The sequence below is a fragment of the Rissa tridactyla genome, chromosome Z (genome assembly GCF_028500815.1).
Source record: "Rissa tridactyla isolate bRisTri1 chromosome Z, bRisTri1.patW.cur.20221130, whole genome shotgun sequence".
NCBI lineage: Eukaryota > Metazoa > Chordata > Aves > Charadriiformes > Laridae > Rissa > Rissa tridactyla.
In genome coordinates, this window is record NC_071497.1 from 9,160,189 (window position 1) to 9,179,749 (window position 19,561).

Genomic DNA, 19,561 nt, shown 5'->3' on the forward strand with positions numbered 1-19,561 from the left:
GATACACAGTTACACACAAACAACTACATTCAACTGCAGATTATTCCTTAAATCCTCTGATTTCCTCTTCTCAGCTATGTAGCCTTGCTGAGTGTATGTCCCTAGGAGTAACTACAGTGCTTTTTTTAAAGCTTGGAAACCACGCTGAATAACCATACAACCCTTCCTGAGGTGATTTAAGAACCAGAGCTCCTCCTTTCAGTGAAAGGAGTGAGTTGTACAACACACTCGTGTATTTCACCCCAGCTGAATGATTTTTGTGTTAAATATCTCAATTGTTCCAATACACTCTATCTCACAAGGTTAGCGAGGCAGTCCCCGTTCCTGGAGAATTAATTTCTCCTTACCAGCTGACTGTTAACAAGTTTGACATGCCTGGTAAATAACTGCCTCCTGTGTGGCTGGAGAACGAGCCCAAGTGCTTCATTTTACAGTTTTGCTCAGCGTATGACTTTGGGAGAGTTTGTTTTCTGTGATAACATTTTTAACTTGGAGACTACGTCCTCATGTCCTGTTGACTGCAGCTTAACAACAGTTTTAATTATGAAAGTTGAATTTATGCAACAGCTTCTATCTGAAAGTTTATTTATGCCATGTTCTTATTTGAAGGTTTATGGTCAGTTTGTGCGTATAATAAATGTATAGATAGGACACAGGAGTAATTTCAGCTGCTACTGAAATATGGTTGCTACTGAAAATGGAACATAGCAGATTTTTGAACGCTTCGGACAGCAATACTGTGTCACTGGAGCTTATTGGACTTAGTGTTGAAATAGTACTGAAACTGCATTGAAATTTAATTGAAATTGCAACAGTATTGAAATATTCGACATACACATTGTCCAACATGCATATATGTTAGCAGGATTGCCAGTTTTGAAAAGCAGTAAAGGATTTTTGTTCACCAATGTTAGCCATGGCTTAAATTTCACGCCTCATTTTGAAGGAAAGTGGGACATCGTGCAGCATTCGGTCAAAAGGACTAGTCTTGCACGCTGAGCCACCAACAGCTCTTTTTGCAGTGGTGGTCTGTGGGATCCAACCAAGTACCTATGACTCTGTTTGACCAAATCTATAACCAAACCACGTTGCTTGAAAAATCTGGCAGAGGTAAGCTGCAAACCCTCATGAAAGATGGCTTGGCTGAGGACCATATCTCAGGAAATCTTCATTGTCTACCTGTTTCCAACAGAAACTCCCACTGAGAACTCAGATGGGTCATTTTATTCATGCTTTGCTTGCCTGCTTCTAAAGTGCCATAATCCTGTCCAGGCATGCTGTCAGGAAAATGACTATGAAGGAAGGATTTTAAAAAATGCAGTCAGTTTCTGCAAAATATTTCAAATGAATTCATTTTTAGTTAACTTTTAATTCAATTTCTGTCCATACATTTTTTAATTTCTACTAAAATTTTAATTTCATTCAGTATTGTTTTATTTCACTGCTCCTTTTTCTTTTTCTTTTTTCTTTTTCTTTTTCTTTTTCTTTTTCTTTTTCTTTTTTTCTTTTTCTTTTTTTCTTTTTCTTTTTTCTTTTTCTGAGGTTTTAACAATTTAACTTTTTCCGAATTTTCACTTCTTACAGAATTGAACTTTTTTTTTCTTTTTTGCAAAAGAAATACAGTATGAAAATTCACTGAATGGTCAAAAATTCAGTCTTCATTTAAAATGTTTAATGGAAGCATCTGATTGACTGTACTCACTAGCATATACAATGTGCTTAGATAATAAGGTAATAAGAGCTAGAAGGAAAGAGAAGACAAACAATACCTACCACTTCATACAACAGCAGCTGAAGGATGTAAATGGCGGCAACGCACAGTTTACACATAATTACCACGGTCCCATTTTTTGGTGAAACAGCTAATGGAAATTGGCTAATTGGAAACTGGATACAGGAAACTGCTAACAAACTTGTGTGTTAAAGGCCTGTAAATCTATTCCATTACTCTGTCAGGAACAGCCAATCTGTGTTTATTTTCTCATATTTTCTTAAGAAGCTAAAGGTCTTAAGATAATTTTTCCCACTGTGAGCAATCTGACAGGACCCCTGCTGTCACACATATTATTAAAACCCATTATCCTAATCCTTTTTGCTCTTCTTGCTTGCTGTTTAGTTCAAGGAAATGCATGAAGCAAACCTACTATTTTTACTTTGAATAACAGCACCTGCCATATAATTGAAAAGTAGGTTTATTTTTATTTATGCAAAAATTAAGTAAAGATCCCATTGACATGAAGTGCTTTTATTAAGAAGTTATCTTTGTTTCTTATCCTTTGTTCGACTTTTTTCCCTCCAGGTGAACAGCCTTCCCCTCATTCTTCTGACATTCTTTTTCACTTAAGTATCTGAAGGGGAAACATGTCAAATGGTCTTAGAAAATTCAGACACACTGCATTTATTGCACCCTTATTGTCTTTCCAGCAGAATACTTATAAAAATACTAATAAAGGACGTTATAGATTGATTTGTATTTTTTCATTGTATGTTATCAACTGCCTAGTCTTTAAATGTTTACTGCACCTTACTAATGTAGAACAATTTACATGAAACTCAGTTACTATAAAATATTCATACTTAGACAAAATTATTGTCACTGATAAATACTTACAAAGATCTGTCTCTTTGGCATGACTAGACACTCAATTCTGTAATACCAACCCTAAGTAACAAAGTAAGGTGTTCTAACCCTAATTTAAATAGTCCTGGTTATGCAGAAGCTTAAAGGTCTTTTATTTCATGGCACTAATTAAAAAAAAATATATATTCCTCTCTGTAAACTACCCAAAGAACTTTGGACAGCGTGCCAACACAAACGAAGGTGCAAGCATGGTCTCGTTGGCACGACACGTCAGGCCGTCATCAGCCTCTGGTGAGCTTAGATGAGTGGGTGACTTGTTACGGAGACAGGAGTCCTTCAACGTGTTACGGTGAGAGGTCTTGTTGCTTTACCGGGCAGCATTTTCCCCTTCTGCATAAAGACTGAGCCCACGGCTGCGAGTTGTACTGCAGCAAAGTTTTCTAATACAGGCATTTTTATGAATGAAACGAAAAACACACTCTGTTTTACAGCTAATAAAACACTTACTAATCCTTCAAAATTAAATACTCTGGAGAAAACCAAAACCTTGTGAATTCTATGATACACGATCCCCTAACTATTTCACATGCTGTAGTTAATATACTAAATAATTACAAATGTATTTACCTCAGTATATTTGCAGTAGCTTTCCTTTCTTGTGGCAGAAGGTCAGGGTCTCTCAAAACTTCTTCCAGCAAATTTAACACATTCATTTTCAGCTCATTGTTCAGCTCAAAATCCTATAAAGGAAAATGACTTTACTTCCTTTTGTTTTAACAATGTTGATCAAGTGACTGACAGGATATACTTCTGTGAGTTTTGCCTTTTTTTTTTTTTTTTTTTTTTTTTGCTATTAGGTTTGAAAATATTTAGGAAAAAAAAAAGAAAAAGCTGTTGTAGTGAACAGGCTACAAAAGCGTCAGCCAAACAGGCTGTAATTTATCTCCTTTTCTGACCTTTATCTTCTCTGTGGAAATGGGCCAATCACTTAACCTTTCTCTTCTGAAGGAACCGCATCTCACCAATACCCACAAAATGCCTTATCCTCTTTTCTCTTGTGATGACTACAAAAGCGGAAAAACAGTTTAATTGCAATACTCAGAACACTTCCTAGTGAGGCTGGACACTAGTTTTTCACTGTTTTCTTGAGTTTCTCTGCTTATCTGCCTCACACTCCAATATTTCTTATCTCACACTCGCCCTTTTGGAAAGGTCTGCTTTTTGTTCCACATAGTGGAGTACTCAATCTAATAAACTCAATAAATCAGATTAGTGCTCTCTGGCACTGCACATAAGAGCTTCAGCATTTTAATTATTTCTGAGGCAGACTGATATCGGAACCAGGAAAACTCAACAACCATTTCTGTTGATTGCTGATACCGGAGAAAATCAAGGAACAGAACACAGAACAATGTACAAACTTTAAGGTGGGAAATTACAGGAGTAGGTTCCAAAAAATGCTTTTATTGCTCAAAGCCTCATCCAGCCTGGCCTTGAACAATTCCAGGGATGGGGCAGCCACAACCCCCCCGGGCGACCTGTTGTGGGTGATAGGGACTGATTAGGGATTACAGACAGAGAATGCACTGGTTTGTGCGACTCCTTCAGCTCCAGCTGCCGTCACACCTCCACATCAGCCTGACCACAATTAGAAGATGTCACTCCACAGCACAGCCCTCTCACAGGACAGGCCTGGCCCTACGTCCATGCAATTTCTGCAGCTGTTTTTTTCACCACACAAAATCTCTATTATTGTGCCTGACAGTATTCTTTTTTTATAGCAATATGCCAGCTGATTCTTATAATGTGAGGAGAAAAAAAAAAGAAAAAAAGGTGGGATTCAGAAGAAAACTGGAGAGGTAAACTATTTTGCTGTAGAAGTTCATGATCTAGGGGGTACTGAGATGCCAGTGCGATGAGTAATATATAAAAAATCTAGGGAAATCATTGCACTTAAACATGTACATGTACTTTATGTAGAAAAGCTAACACGAGAATTATACAGACAACAAAATACTTAGCAATGAGTTCCAAATATAATTTATAGATAAATAACTATAAACGCATGCAGATTATACCTACCTGTATCATGGGCATTATGGATGAATATATATTAATATATTTCATATGTATATTATTTGAGTAGCATAGGCACATATACATCTTTATGTAGCCATATATAGGTCTATACATCTTGTATATCACATCTCTCTGGTGACATTTTTATGTGTTTTATCTCCCATTAGCACATATCACTATTTCTTCCAGCTGTTGGAAGGACTCGCAACAAGACGCTGCCACCATTCTCAGCAGTGCAGGCTGGCAAGCCTGAGTAAACCCACTGTACTGGTTTACATTTAAATGGCTGCGTGTTTTAGACCACCCCAACGTTCAAAGAGACTTTTAGTTTAAATTTTGTTTAAATTAGAAGGAATACAGTCAGTCAGACAAGAAACACTCCATTTTCCAGCAGGCAGATTTCAACTCAACAGTGGTGTAATCCCTCAGGAGAGGGCACATAGCTCTAATATATTTTAGAGTCGATAGTAGCCTAAGGATTTGTGGGTCTTATTCAGATTTTCATTTGACTTAGGCAGAGAAATTTACTAATATTTCCAAGCAAAATTTAAACTTTTCTTTTTAAGTCCATTACTGTCAGTAGTGGGAAAAGATCTTTCTTCCCTATTTATTTAATATTTATACTGCAAAACCACTTATGAAATGTGCAGATATACAAAACATGACAGCTGATGAGTTAAGTAGGAGGTCTGCCCTGGAGTCACCTAGGATAAGAATAGGATGTATGAAGTTCCAAACCAATGAAAATCACCACGCACCATGTTCAGCACCACTTAATGAAGTTTCCCGCAGTAGAATACTGCAGCAACAGAGACAACTGTATTAATTTTGCTGTCACTCACTTGCACTGTAAGAGCAAAAGCCTCCTTTGTAACTACAGAGCACCAAAGTTGGCGTGATTACATTTTAAGGAGATTCACAACCAGCCTGTTGATCTCTACCATGCACAGGATTAGACAGCAATGTTCTCTTTACAAAGTGCAAGCACATTCCCTTGCCAGGAGGAGCGAGGAAAGCTGTGCTGCAGCATGAGAAGTGCTTCAGAAGCAACCTATCCCAGCTGACTGAAAAAAAAAAAAGAAGGGAAAAAAAAAGTGGGGGGATGGATTTGGAATCACTGGCCAGAAGAAAAGAGACTGCAGCAGAAGCAGCAGAAAGCAAGAAAAAGAAAACTTTGCTATGCTGGTGAGGTACAACTAGAAATAGTAGATTTACTGTCAGTGGTTTATACAGAGTATACAATTTTCAAGTTTTGACATGGGGTCAGTGAAACTACAAAAGCTTTCCCCTCCCTCTTTCTTAACATCTTCCAAAGTGAGAGGAAACATTCTTCATTTAAAAAATGTGAGCGAACATTGAATAACCCAGATAAATAGAAGGGAGCTATAACCTGAGAACTTAATTTATATTTGAGTATGTCGTAAGGACTTGATGTTTGAGTAAGTGATACGGACTACTGGAGGAAGGGAAGGAAGGGACAGGAGGGGAGAGGGGTAGGAATTGTGCACAGAGAAACCACAAAGAAATGCTAGAAAGAACCCTTTCACAGAGTTGCATCATCCAACTTCAACATAACCCTACACACTTCATGTAAAAATAATCTCACCTAAGTACAGCTCTGAAACTACAGCCAACTTCTCAACTCCTCAGGCACCTGCTTACAAGGCAAAAAAGCCAATTGGCAGGCTGGCTTCGGCGCCCTGTGATTGCCATGTGAAGGGGAGGAGGAGGAGTATGAGTTGTCAGGATAAATGTAGCACTACTCCCTCATGACAGCCTTTGCTGAATGCATCTGGACTCATTTTATTAGCTTCTCTCTCTTTCTCATTCCAGTTTTTTGTTACATGGTGTTATGCTTGAGGAGACCCGAGAATGGAAAAGTTCTCCAGATGCTCTGGCCAACATCGGTGGAACGTGCCACCCACCCGAGTGTCACACCCCGAGCTGGCAGGGCTCGTCATGGATGGGGGGACGGCTCTATCCATCTGACTGAGTGTGCCTCCCAGGCTGGAAGGCTTTTTTCAAGCAGGGAAGGAAGGGAGCTGACTGCTTTCCAATGCAGATTCCCAGCCTTGGCTCACACAGCCCAGGGTCTTTCCACAGATGCACCCGGATGTAGCTGATATTATCACTACGAGCAAGAGGACTTGATGCAGTGAAATATTTTCCTAGCCACTTCTCTTCATCTTGTGAATAGCTACACAGTGAGAATTTTTCAATCCATAAAGCACAGATAAGGGAACCTGAAGAGGGATGTATTATATAGAAACAGGGAGAAGCAGAAAAGAGAAACGTGGGGAAAGAAGAAGAAGTGGTCACATTTCTAAAATGGAAGATGAAGTAACCAGATAGGTACCAAGTAAGAAATGTCAGGCAAAGAGAAAGGGAGGAAAATGTAAAGCTCGAGTCAGGGTTCTAGATGTCTCTATGAGTACCCAAACAAAGTGGAGATTCTGTGTGCGGACTACTTGTCCTTTGCCCCCAACTGCAGCAGCAAGTCGGGCACAGACACTGAGAAAGACTAGCTTTGCTACTGGCTATAACTGATTACTTCCAAGTGACCAGTTTATGATAAAATCCCACTGGGAGCCCAGTATTGGAAACATCCAGGAAGGCAGAGAGCTCTACTGAAAGACTGTTTACAAAGAATTTGGAATATTTTTAGATAGATGCGTTTTGCCCTGTTATTTTAATATATCTGCTCTCATGCCAAAGTGTAAACAGATAATTATTTCAATGTCATCAGTGGAGTGACTCTTAATCTTGCACACAGCAGATCAAACTCTATCAGAGTTAACTGAAGTTGCTCCAGTGCTGCAGTCCCCTACAACAATATTTAATTTTCCAGCATAAAAGCACACTTCGGCTATCACACACAATTGTGCTGAGGGAGATGTTTATAAATTCACCTGCAACGAACCAGTTTACACATGTGGCAGATAAAAGATATTATAATTTCTATATTAGAAAAGAGATAAAAGATATTATAACTGGGTATCAGGAAAATTCATCCCTGACCTTGAAGTAAGTCTGGCTTACTTCAAGAAGCAAGCAAAGGACAACAGCTTTGTCTTCCAGTTAGCTTCAAGCACAAAGAGACAGTCGTCATTCAGGGAAGAGTGACAGCCCTGATTCTACAGTATCAGCGTTAGCCTGTCACTCCTGATGGAATATAATCAGGTTAAAACTACAAGCTATGTTAACAGCAGGACTGAGTAATTCTCAGCACACACAATACAAACCTCTCCTTATCCAAGCACCGTGTAACACTGTAGTACAAAGAAACCTTGAAAGAAGAATCTAGCCATTACGTATCGTCAGATTAAAGCGTTCAGGACAGATAAGAAATGTGACATCCCTGCCTCTAAGTCCTGGGATGTAGTACGTTCAAGAGCTCTGCAGAAAGACCTCTGTGAAGAGGGACCTGTCAGGCTCCAGTAGAAGTGGGTGCAGAGTACCGCTAATTAGTTTGACTGACTGCAAGTTTGGCTATGGTTCTGGGGGTGACTCACGTTCCCTGAAGGGTCATGGTATAGCAAACCCTTACCCTTCTGTGACGTTTGGACAGAGCGCAGCAGCAATTAAGTGCATTACTGTTCAATGCATAACTGTGTTCTGCACAGGGCGTAAGTTTATGCAAACTGGATTTCTTCACGAAGTGACCAGTAGCAGGCTGGAAGGCTCACTCGGGGTTCCCTTGCTCTGCCCCTCTCTGGGGCAGCCTCTTTGTTTCTTCATGTTTCTTGTATCATGACATCTGTTTATTTCAGAAAGAACCCCAGAAATTTCTCTGCTATTTCAAGGCAGAGGCCATGGATCCTAGGGCTTTATTTGAAAGTAGTTAAAATACAGCACATCTTGCTATTGTACGATAAGTGCGGCTTAAGTGTAATTTGTTCACATTTCTACAATAAACTTGCTATAACTTTGCCAGGCATCATATTTATTACTTTATGCCTTTACACACGAGCCAAGTGGGGCTTGTATAAAGGAATTTTTATCTTAATTTTTATTCCAATGTACAAAATGGAATTGGCCAATTCATGTGCACTAGAACTATTTTTAACTAACTGAAATCATCTTGGACAATTCTCTGTATACAGGTGTCCTCCACAATCCCTAAGTGCTATCAATAACTACATCTGCAAAACCTTCTGTTGAAAACCCAACACAGCTTCGTCAGTCTGAGCATGTAGATTATTTCACAGCTGGAGCAAGACAGGCATCGGGCATAAGATCATGACCTATACCCTCAAAATTCAAGCCTTGATCTTCTCCCCAGATCTTGTGGTACTTCATAACTCACTGACACTGTCTGGCAGCCATCTAGTTTGTAGGAGAGTTAAGATTTGCCAGTTCGTTCCAGCTGAGATCTTCAATGAAGGCAACGGGAACAAGCACCCGGCTGTCATTCAAAACTGGGAAGTCTGGAGAAGCCAGCCTTTCTTTCTTCACCAGCAGATGCGAAAGCTTTCTCCTTGGACAAGCTCCATTTCAATCTGCTTCCCACAGAAGCAGAAAGAACTTGATTTTGTAACATGAAATGTTTAGATAAAAGATACGAAAGTATTGTTAAACAAAGAAAATGAGGCTGCAAGACCTCACTAGGATACAGAAAATCATACAAAGCCTTCCTCCTCTTGGCCTCCTTTTCCCTTCCTATTTTTCCATCTCTACAGGAGTCAGTGGGAGTTTTATCCTCTCGAGCCCTTTCCGTTCCCATCAACGCTGTTGTCTTCACAATGACTGTCTGCCTCGTCATTTGTGTTTTCATTGTTTACAACAGGAGAATCCTACGCTGTTCCTCTCAATTACATTTTAAAAACAAAATGTAAACATGAACAATCTGCTGTTATTTTGAGCAAAATGAAATCTTTGTTGGCGTGTAGGTGGCTGAATGAAAAAGACAGAGAAGATTAGGTAAAAAAAGAGGAGGGACAGGGAATGAAAAGAAAAGAAATATAAATAAAAAAACCCGGAAAACCTAAACGAGGCATCTTTCACGCTGTCCTGGTTTTGGCTGATGAACAATATAGGTTTGATCTGTCTTGCTCAGTGTGATAAAACCAAAAAGGATGTGTCACATGATGTGAGGATGTTTTCTTCAAAAATTTTATCTGTGCCTTGAGAGCTCCTGAAGACATTAATTAGTTCCTTCGGCCCTCCTGGAAGGGCTGCAGATTTGGCATGATCACTATATATTTACATAGAATTTAAGTGAGGCTCCTACAGCGTATGACCCAAGTTTTAAAAATAATGAATCCTTTTTCTAAGCATTGTTTAGTATGATTTCAAGATAAGAAAGCCGCTTTATGAAAGCACATCCTCACCGAATAGGCTAAATTGTTAATTTTAATGATTCTGTTTTCTGGCCACAGACAAGTTTACATGTTAAATACCGTCCATGCTCGGATAAATTTTAAAAAACAAATGCTTTAAACAAAAAAATGACCTTGAAACATCCACAATGGTGGTTTTGACACAGTTGCAAGATACTGTAGGAAGCTAATTCATTCCATAGCCCAGCAGAGAAAAGACCCTCCAAAGCCTGGCCAAGGATTTGCTAGAGAAAAGTGAAGAAACGCAAGGCTTTGAACCATTTGTTTGGATAATTCCTCCATCCCTCAGTTCATGCACTAACCCTGACCCATGTTATTATACACTTGAAAGCAGCATGCGAAAGCAAGCCAAAGGGTTCCAGAGGGAGGGGTGTAGGCCAGGGAATAACTAAGTGGGATGATATACGTAAGAGCACTTTTAACAGATGGCTGTACATTAGTCCCTTTACATAGCACACGTTTCTGAACACAGCCTGCACACTCCCCTGCGACTGTGCAGCACTTCATGTGCTCTGGGCACCAGAACACAATAAATCCACACAATAATTTAGGCAGAAAAATAACTTCTAGAGAATTAACTGTCACTGGTGGATCAGAAAGCACCAGAACAGAGTTAGTTATGGTGCAGGGTTACTCACATGCTGCAGCACTAACGTGTCTGTAGCAGCATCTCGCACCCTCAAAAGAGAACTATAGCAAGCCCCACAGTTTACCCATCTAATGTCTTTGCTTCTCTTTGCATCTAGTAATAAGGAAATCAGTATCAAGTTTGCCGATGACACAAAGCTGGGAGGGGTGGCTGACACAGCAGAAGGCTGTGCTGCCATACAATGAGACCTGGACTGGCTGGAGAGTTGGGCGGAGAGAAATCTTTATGAAATTCAACAAGGGCAAGTGTAGGGTGCTGCACCTGGGGAGGAATAACCCCCTGCACCAGGACTGGGGCTGACCTGCTGGAGAGCAGCTCAGTGGAAAGAGACCTGGGAGTCCTGGTGGACAACAGGATGACCATGAGCCGGCAATGTGCCCTCGTGGCCAAGAAGGCCAATGGCATCCTGGGGGGCATCAAGAAGAGTGTGGCCAGCAGGTTGAGGGAGGTCATCCTCCCCCTCTACCCTTCCTTGGTGAGGCCACATCTGGAGTACTGTGTCCAGTTCTGGGCTCCCCGGTTCAAGGACAGGGAACTGCTGGAGAGGGTGCAGCAAAGGGCTACCAAGATGATTAGGGGACTGGAACATCTCTCTTATGAAGAAAGGCTGAGGGATTTGGGTCTCTTCAGTCTGGAAAAAAGAAAACTGAGGGGGGATCCTATCAATGCTTATAATACTTAAAGGGTGGGTGTCAGGAGGATGGGGCCAGGCTCTTTTCAGCGGTGCCTAGTCACAGAAACTTGAGCATAGGAAGTTCCATCTCAACACGAGAAGGGAATTTCTTTACCCTGAGGGTGGCAGAGCACTGGCACAGGCTGCCCAGAGATATGGTGGAGTCTCCATCTCTGGAGACATTCAAAACCCGCCTGCACACATTCCTGTGCAACCTGCTCTGGGTGACCCTGCTCTGACAGGGGGATTGGACGAGGTGATCTCCAGAGGTCTCTTCCAACCCCTGTCATTCTGTGATTCTGTGAAGTGGCATTTTGGCAGAAAAAATGAGCACAGCAAGTCACCTTTTACAGCAGTGCAGGCTAGCAATGACCACAAGGATCTCAGGCACATCACAAGAAGAACTGTCTACCAGCAGGAGAAGCTTCTCCCGGAGAGGACAGAAATTGCCTAGTTGTTGCAGCAAAAGGAAATTTAAAGCCAAGTGGAGAGAAAACAATATCAGCAAAGCATACTGAATTGGACGTTTATCTTTGCGAATATCGACTTATTTTGTTCACCTTTTTTTTTTTTTTCTTTTAGAGAGAATAAAACCTGCCCTTGGCCGCTGCTGAAGGTGAAGGATGTCTCAAATGCTCTAAGTGGCCAGAGAATGATGCAAGTACCTTACAATGTAATAAAGTTTTTGGCAGGTCTGTTGATCTCATAGAATTTTAATGCTTACATTGTTTTGTCATTTTGTAAATCTAATAAGCATTTTCTTCACCAGACGCTGGTGGCTAAGGGTTCTCTGGCTTGCAGTTTGTGTTGCTATTGTAAAATGAAGCTCTGAGCTACTGCTCTCCCAGGACTATACATCTTTACTGCCAACATTTCATACTGTTTGGCCAGACAGTAATTCTTCACTTGCCTTCCTCAATGCGGTCCTGTCCCGTATTTTTTTGGCAGAAACTAGTCAGTCATTTCTGGTTTGCTGAGGTCTTATGTTCTTTCTCTCTCCCATCTCACAAGTAAACAACACAAAAAGCTAATTACATGCTCTGTTGCTGTAGCATTCATTAGTATCTATTCCGAAGCCCTCATATTTTAAAATATTTGCTATATTGGAATAATGGATTAGGAGAGCTAGAGAATTAAAATCTGCCACCCTTGCCATAGGAAAAATAAAATGCGGTGAGAGACTAGCGAGTCCAGGTAATAGCTTGCACTTTGAAAATGCACAGTGTTTAATTTTTACCCATTACCTTTGTCTTCTTAATATTTTTAAAAGAATACTAATGGTAAATATTATGCAAAAGTGTGTGCAAAAGTATTCAGGACAATGGTGTATTTCTGCATATCATGGGTACTTTTGAAATGGAAACAAAGAACACGTATTTTTAAGAAGAGAAAGTTCATTTTTGGTGAATTACAATAATAGAGCTTGCACTCTTCACTTTATTTTTATGATAGACGGTCATCACAATCAGGGTCAGCTCTGAAACTTAAACTTCAGTCTAACTAGTTGTAGAGGGTTGCTTAATGTAGACAAAAGTCTGATGACTCCTAACATTTGCACAGTCACATTAGTTAACCATCTTTTAATTAATATAGAGGGTCAACTCAAGTCATAGCAGTTGCTTAATATGAACTGTGTCAGGGACACAATAAGTATGTACAGTACACTACCATAACACAGAACAGTAATAACAGACTTCTGTCGTTTCTGGTACAGCTCAAGATTTTGCCATGTGATGATTTTCATTTAACAGATAGTAAAAGAGAACTTGGTGTACAAAGGTTGTTTCCAATAACTCAAAGTGTTCAATCATTCCCATGATACTAAGAGAGGTTTTATTAATCTCTTCTGGGCTGTTCAGCTTTTCAAACACAACCGATTTTCCTATTTGCGCATTTCTTACTGACTTCACTCTCTAGCAAACTTAACCTCTACGAAAGTTAAAAACCCATTACATGGAAAAAAAGGCAACTGAGTTTGACATAGGACAGCTTGCCACCACTGCAGTTGTCTGTCCAATAAACTCTTTTTAGATGAAGTGCTCTTGATTATTAGAATGTAGTGACAAAGCAGTCTATAATTGCCATGAGGTATTGTCTACCCAAGGCACACAAAAATCTTTCATTTGCTTCCAAAGTGCTCTCACTGTTTTTCTTTCCTTCCCTCTTTCTTTCTTCCTCCCTCCTTTCTCTCTATTCCTCCTCCCTCCTTTCCCTCTGTCCCTCTTTCTCTCCTTCCCTCTTTTGTTTCTTTCAGTAATTTTCCTGGTAGTCTTCTACACGTACACCAAAATCTTCCAACATTTATCTCACCCGGCAGCTTAAAGGACATGGCTATCTATGGCTACCTATAGGTGTTCAGATTTCTTTGTTTTCCCCTCCCTCGGCCAACAGAGTTTATGATTACGTATCAGACCCACAGTCCTGTTGTGGCTGTAGAGGGACCAACACGGAGGACTGGTGCCTCTTTCCGTAAAGGCATATTAATAAATAAATAAATAAATAAATAAATAAATAAAAGCACAAGTATTTTAACCCATTCAATCAAAGTAACTGAACCAAGTTGCCTGTAGCATGAACGCTGACAATCTGAAGGATTAATCCAACCTGCTCATTGCATGTTTCAACACACATTGCAACAGCAAAGCACTTGCACAATGTTACCAGGAGTAATGCTATAACTGGATATTTTCAGTAGGGCTTTACAAGGCTAGATGAAGGGTTCTTCACTTGCTTAACAGTGTGGTTTTACAAGCAATTTTCTATATTATCTTCACAACGCTAACTTTCCAGGTTGTTTGACCTTTGTTACACCATACAGCAGAACTGCCCAAAAATATTTCATAGGGACAATGTATTACAGATGGAGAAGAGGAGTGCAAAAGGAGAATACCTGTGAATGCTTGGAGACCCAGTGGCGCAAGACATTAAGGACGCGATTCGTGGCTGCTCTGCGTATTATGAACTCTTTGTCGCACATGCGTTCAGAATTGTTAAATCCTGTGCGGAAAAAAAAACACATTGGAGTTAACAGAGGTAGGAAAAATTCAAATACGGTATGAATAACTTTGGTAAACTGAAAGCTCATAGAACATTCATGTATAATAAAAAGATAGATGCCTATATAGACTTTCAAATATGACCATTTATTTGAAATGGTCATTTAGATAGCTGAAATTCTCCAAGATCAGTAGAATAAAACCTTGCCCATCATAATTAATACAGACATCTACTTGGGTCAGCATTCAGTTTTAGAAAGATTATTTGCCTGCATCATTAATGTTAAGATCTCCCTTGATGTATAGGAAAAAGTAACAGTAAAAACCAGGACCAGTCCAAAAATGTACAGGATGTATAACCAAGAGGATTACAGAAGGAAAGTGAGTATGACTTAGAAAAGTGGTAAATTTCAGAAGTGGTAAAGAAACAGGGGAGGATAGTAGTTTAAACACAGAGGAGAAGAAGGTCAACATGAGAAATGCTCCTTTCTAAGAGCGGTATTGCACAGGCTCCGAGAGTCAACAGAGACTGTTCAAATAAGCTATTTGGTTTTTCACCACTGGGGTGACAAGAAAGTGGGAAAACACAATACAGAAAACACATTTACAACCCCAGCTGCCTGAAAACAAAGATTTGCCAACTACAGCATTTCCCCACACATCTTGTAAAGACAACTTTTTTTAGCCAGCAACATTTACTTATAAAGAATAGGTTTTAAAAACAAGCAAGCAAGTTTATTCCAACGTTCACACTATTGCTTCTTCCTTTTCTTATTCTGCTGTAGTTTTATCATAAATAAAATGTGTATAATGAAATAATCATTACCTTATTTTATAATAACAAAATGATGACATTAAACCCCCTAATTTTTTTAAAAAATTGATAACACTGAAGATGCACTTGAGAACTTTATATTTTTTCTAAGTTTTTGTTAGATTTGATCTTACACTGTGGTGTTTCCATTTCACTCAGTGCAGAGTCCAGGGAACAAATGGAAACACTTCTCCACGTGACCACTAAGAACTTTACTATTTTTTTGGCATAAAAGTTTTTCTAAAGCCTGTGTAGGCACGCTTTAGTAAAATAGCAAAGGCAGATAAAACTTCTATTTATTCTGTAAGAAAGCCACTGGAGGTAGTCTTAGAGGCTAGTATTAGTTTTGCTCTATTTTTTTTAAAGACAACCCAAAAAATCCAAATTGTTGCTCTGTATTTTTGGAGAGATTAGCAGGAAAATAAAAGTTTAACTGCAGTCTTACATTTTTTACCGCAGGCTGGACCCCCAAACGTATTTTCTACACTTATGTTTCATGCATGTTTTTCTAAACTATGGCATATTACACGGTAGTTGACATCTAAGATTTAATATCAAAGGAAGTTTCATATTAAAACATCTTTAGGAGTTTCACTGCCCATAAACAGCAAAGTAAACAAAATCTCTGAGGCTCTACTCAGTAAAAGGTAACCTAGGCAACATTTTGTGTGTTAATTTTCTATGCCTTTCACTGTTAACCTCTTGCAGAAGCAATTAGGCATACACGTTATAAACTGTTCAATTAGCCACTTAATTGCAGCAATGAAAGTCACAATGAAAATTATATATTAAAGCAGTGGAGTCTTTATCAAAGTAACATTAAGGAAAAGAAGTTTCAGTAAGCTGGAAAGAAAACAGAAGGAAGCCTACAGAGACAGTTTTCAGTTAGCTGCAAAAAGAATAAAAAGAGCAAGAAAGGAAAAAGGAAAACCTCCAGAGATCACTTCAGCAAACGTCTACGGCCCTCAGAATTTCATCAATTTTTAAGCAGTAATTAGCTTGTTGCAGAGAATAAGCAACATGTTAACTCAGATCCACATTGTCAATACTTAACGTTGCATGTCTCAAACCTATAAATGGAGATCTCTAGTTTTGTAAGAAAATAACTTAACTGAACATACATGCACATGTGAATTTAACTGCAAGTGGCTGATTCATTGTACATCTTCAGGTACAAGACTCCACATAAATAACTAAATCAGCAAAATACATTTTTTTCAAAATAAAACCAGAAATCTATTAACTCCATTCTGACCTTGGTTTTAAATACCGAGCAACTCGGAAAGCCAGGATGTGTTTCCTTCTTTCTTCAACCAACATTTATAATTTATATATATAAATAAATATATATATGTGTAATTTACACAAAAAAGAATCCACAGGTCCTCAAGCAATGCTCACTGACCAAGACTTAAATCTACAGATTGATTTGAAGAAGAACACGTTTATGACACTCTCTTGTGGAAATGGAATGGAGCAGAATACCCACTGTTCTCTGTATACTGCCCTAGCATCCTTCCATTTGGATGTCTGGCTTTACCTCAAGGTTTTTCTTCAGGACTTGTTTTGAGTAACAGCAGACCTCAGGTAGGCTCCATATGCAGGAGCTTTGACAACAGCTCAGCAGAGTTAGGCCTTAAGCCAGAGACAGGTGTGCTGGAGAATAGTGCACGGAGTCCTTGGACCTCCCTGAAGCAACTGAGGCTGGAGCCATACAGAGCTTCTGGGACTTGTAATGTTCAGAAAAAGGAGCCTCTGCTAGCAGTTCCTCTTTTACAATTTTTCTCTTCTACAATTTTCCTCTTCTACAAAATTCTACACTATTTCCAAGCAAATGCTTCTGTATGGACATAGAAGGAAGGAACATGGAGCAGTTCAGGACAAAGAGTTTGATTATACTCCCACATTAAAACGAGGTGACAATGTTCCAGGCAATGCCAGGGACTTCCAAAACAATGGACATGAAGATGAAGAACTGTCCCTCATGAAGATGGAGGTGTGCAAGTCATCACTGACTGGTGCGGAAAGCTCTGAGGAAGCAAAGCATATGACCTTCTCCAGGTCTACCACCAGAAGACACTGCAAAGTGAGAACCTGTTGAATAGTGTTTAGCACACTGCTGGCTCTTAGCCCTTCCATCCCGAACTGACTTGTACCTGAAGCAGGAGCGAGGACTGACAGCATGGTGTAGAGATGGTTACCATCCACATCATTAAAATGACCATCAGGCACAGATTAATTAGATTAGTCTCAAAATTAGAAATGATTTAATAACTGCTACTACTCACTAGATAAGCTTAAGTGGATTTATAGACATGACTTTTTCATTAAAATTGTAGAAAATAGCCATTATTTCTTGATCTATTCACCTATATATCAGATGGTTACATAAGTGCGAAGTTATACTTAGATAGATACCAGCAAATCTATTCAAAACTAATGTGACAGCTCCCTCCTAGTCAGTACAGCAATAGCTAAAAAAATCTCACCATTCGAAGTGCTGGATTGTGTCATTCCTGATACTAAGAAAATTATGTCATATCATTAACCTAAAGAAAAGTTAGTGAATATTGACAGTGAAAGCAAAAGAAATTTCAGTTGTTCTTACAGTCACTGTTTCATTAACCAAAAGGTGAAAACATACAAGAAAAAAGGTTCTCAAGACATGCAAATTGCAGAGGAGTGGTATTAAATTTCAGGATCTTACAAAACTCAGAAAAAATAGAAAAAATGTCAGCTTCAAACAAGTAATATCAGTAACCATTGTTACTTTCTGGTTTTCTAACTTTGATAGAAAAGGTCTAAACAAAACACCAAGAAAAAAACAAACAATAAACACTTATTGTGATGGCTGTATTAATATAGAAGCAGAAACTTCCAAAACCAAGTCCTTGGCTAGCATTGGTTTTGCTCTTCCTAAAATCAAAGCCACATGGACTTTAGGACATTAACTGCAAAGGGGAGATAACCAGACTAAGATCTGATGAAGCCACTACAGAAGTTATCTTAGCAGGCATTGGTGAACTTTTATCAGTGTTTCCTGCACTTTTCACAGCACAAATTCCTTCCAATACATCAGCTTTACTGCTGCTCTTTACTCCCTCCTCTCTCTTTCTGCCCACCTAATCCTCTCCTAATATAACTCCAAACAAAACCCTGAGCCACCATGACAACTGCAACTATTCCATATGCATAGCCTACTTGTTTATGCATATTTCAAAGAGGCCAGTACACAACCTTATCTTGTTCTGCACGTTCGTGCCACATATCTGCTGCTCTCTACACTGCAAGAGGTAACCCAAATCCTCCAGTCCTGTCTACTTTTGCAACAGGTGACAGGGGTGCTAGCCTAGCAGGAACTCCAAGACATCTTGCCTACTGCAGAAAAACAAGAGACAAAGTTCCCGGGACACGTATCACCTGCTCCACCTGTCCATATAAAACTGTGAACCTGGACCTGCACCAAGTGACTACACAAAGTAAGCAATATGAAATTTTGTCATCGTTTAACACTGGTAGGCACCTAAAAGAAAGGGTGCTGACCCACAGACTAGAATTGGGAGCCAAAGCTGCAGGTCAGGTGTTGATCTGCAAGGAACAAGGGCTCCATCACACCTCTAAGGCATATCTCAGAGACCATCCTACCAAACGGTTTCCAGTTAACCTTTTAGCATTGCTGCATCCACTCTATTACTACCCATATATCTTTCCTACCTATCCTGGGGCTAGGAACAGTTTTTAATTCTGATTATACATCCCCTAGCATAATATCATCCCTGTCCGTGACCTGGACTTCGAGACACTCTTAGCCATGTAGGTTATAAATCTAAGTGGGTCGCAAGATTAACAAAATAGCCATATCTGATCAGACGGAATTTCATCTAGCTTGGTATCCGGAAGCAAATCTTGCAGAATGAATCTTTAAAAGATGCAATTTTGAAGCGGTCTTTCCCATAGTGTGTTATCCTTGGCATTGAGTCTGGGGGCTATCTACATGCATTACGCTTAAATTGGTGGGAAATCAGGCCAATTTCTTCTAAGTTCATTTTCACTGTGAAGAGGAGAGAGGTGAAGGGGTCCCATCTATCAGGATGCCAACCTTTGCAATGTTTTAATTAGGATTCTGGATGGAACATCCAGATCCCATGGTGAAATAACCTGAAACACTCCATGGTGAATATGTTTCTCTCCTGAAGGAAGCAATCTTTCCACATCAGAAATAACAGCAGTATTTCTAATCATTAATCATCTTAGTGGGCAGCTGCTTCAGTGAGTGCTACTTGCAAGTAATGTTTTTCCCCAGTATCTGTTGAGATAAATATATACTGCTTCCACAAATAGTTTCTTCACATAATGGCACTGCAGAACTTTTACCACAGGCTGTCAAACACAATGTTAACCTGCCAGCATTGCTAGTTTCAGTGAATTAC

General features: G+C 39.5%; 1 protein-coding gene across 3 annotated transcripts in view; it reads right to left on the minus strand.

Moving 5' to 3' along the window:
- Positions 1-19,561, minus strand: part of RASGRF2 (Ras protein specific guanine nucleotide releasing factor 2) — a 131,945-nt gene that overhangs the window by 18,425 nt on the left and 93,959 nt on the right. For all 3 annotated transcript variants that reach the window (XM_054185101.1, XM_054185103.1, XM_054185102.1), the window contains 2 exons: positions 14,212-14,318; positions 3,209-3,321 (listed from right to left, as the gene is read on the minus strand). In XM_054185101.1, the coding sequence (XP_054041076.1) occupies positions 3,209-3,321; positions 14,212-14,318 (220 nt within the window). The remainder of the gene's footprint in view (positions 1-3,208; positions 3,322-14,211; positions 14,319-19,561) is intronic.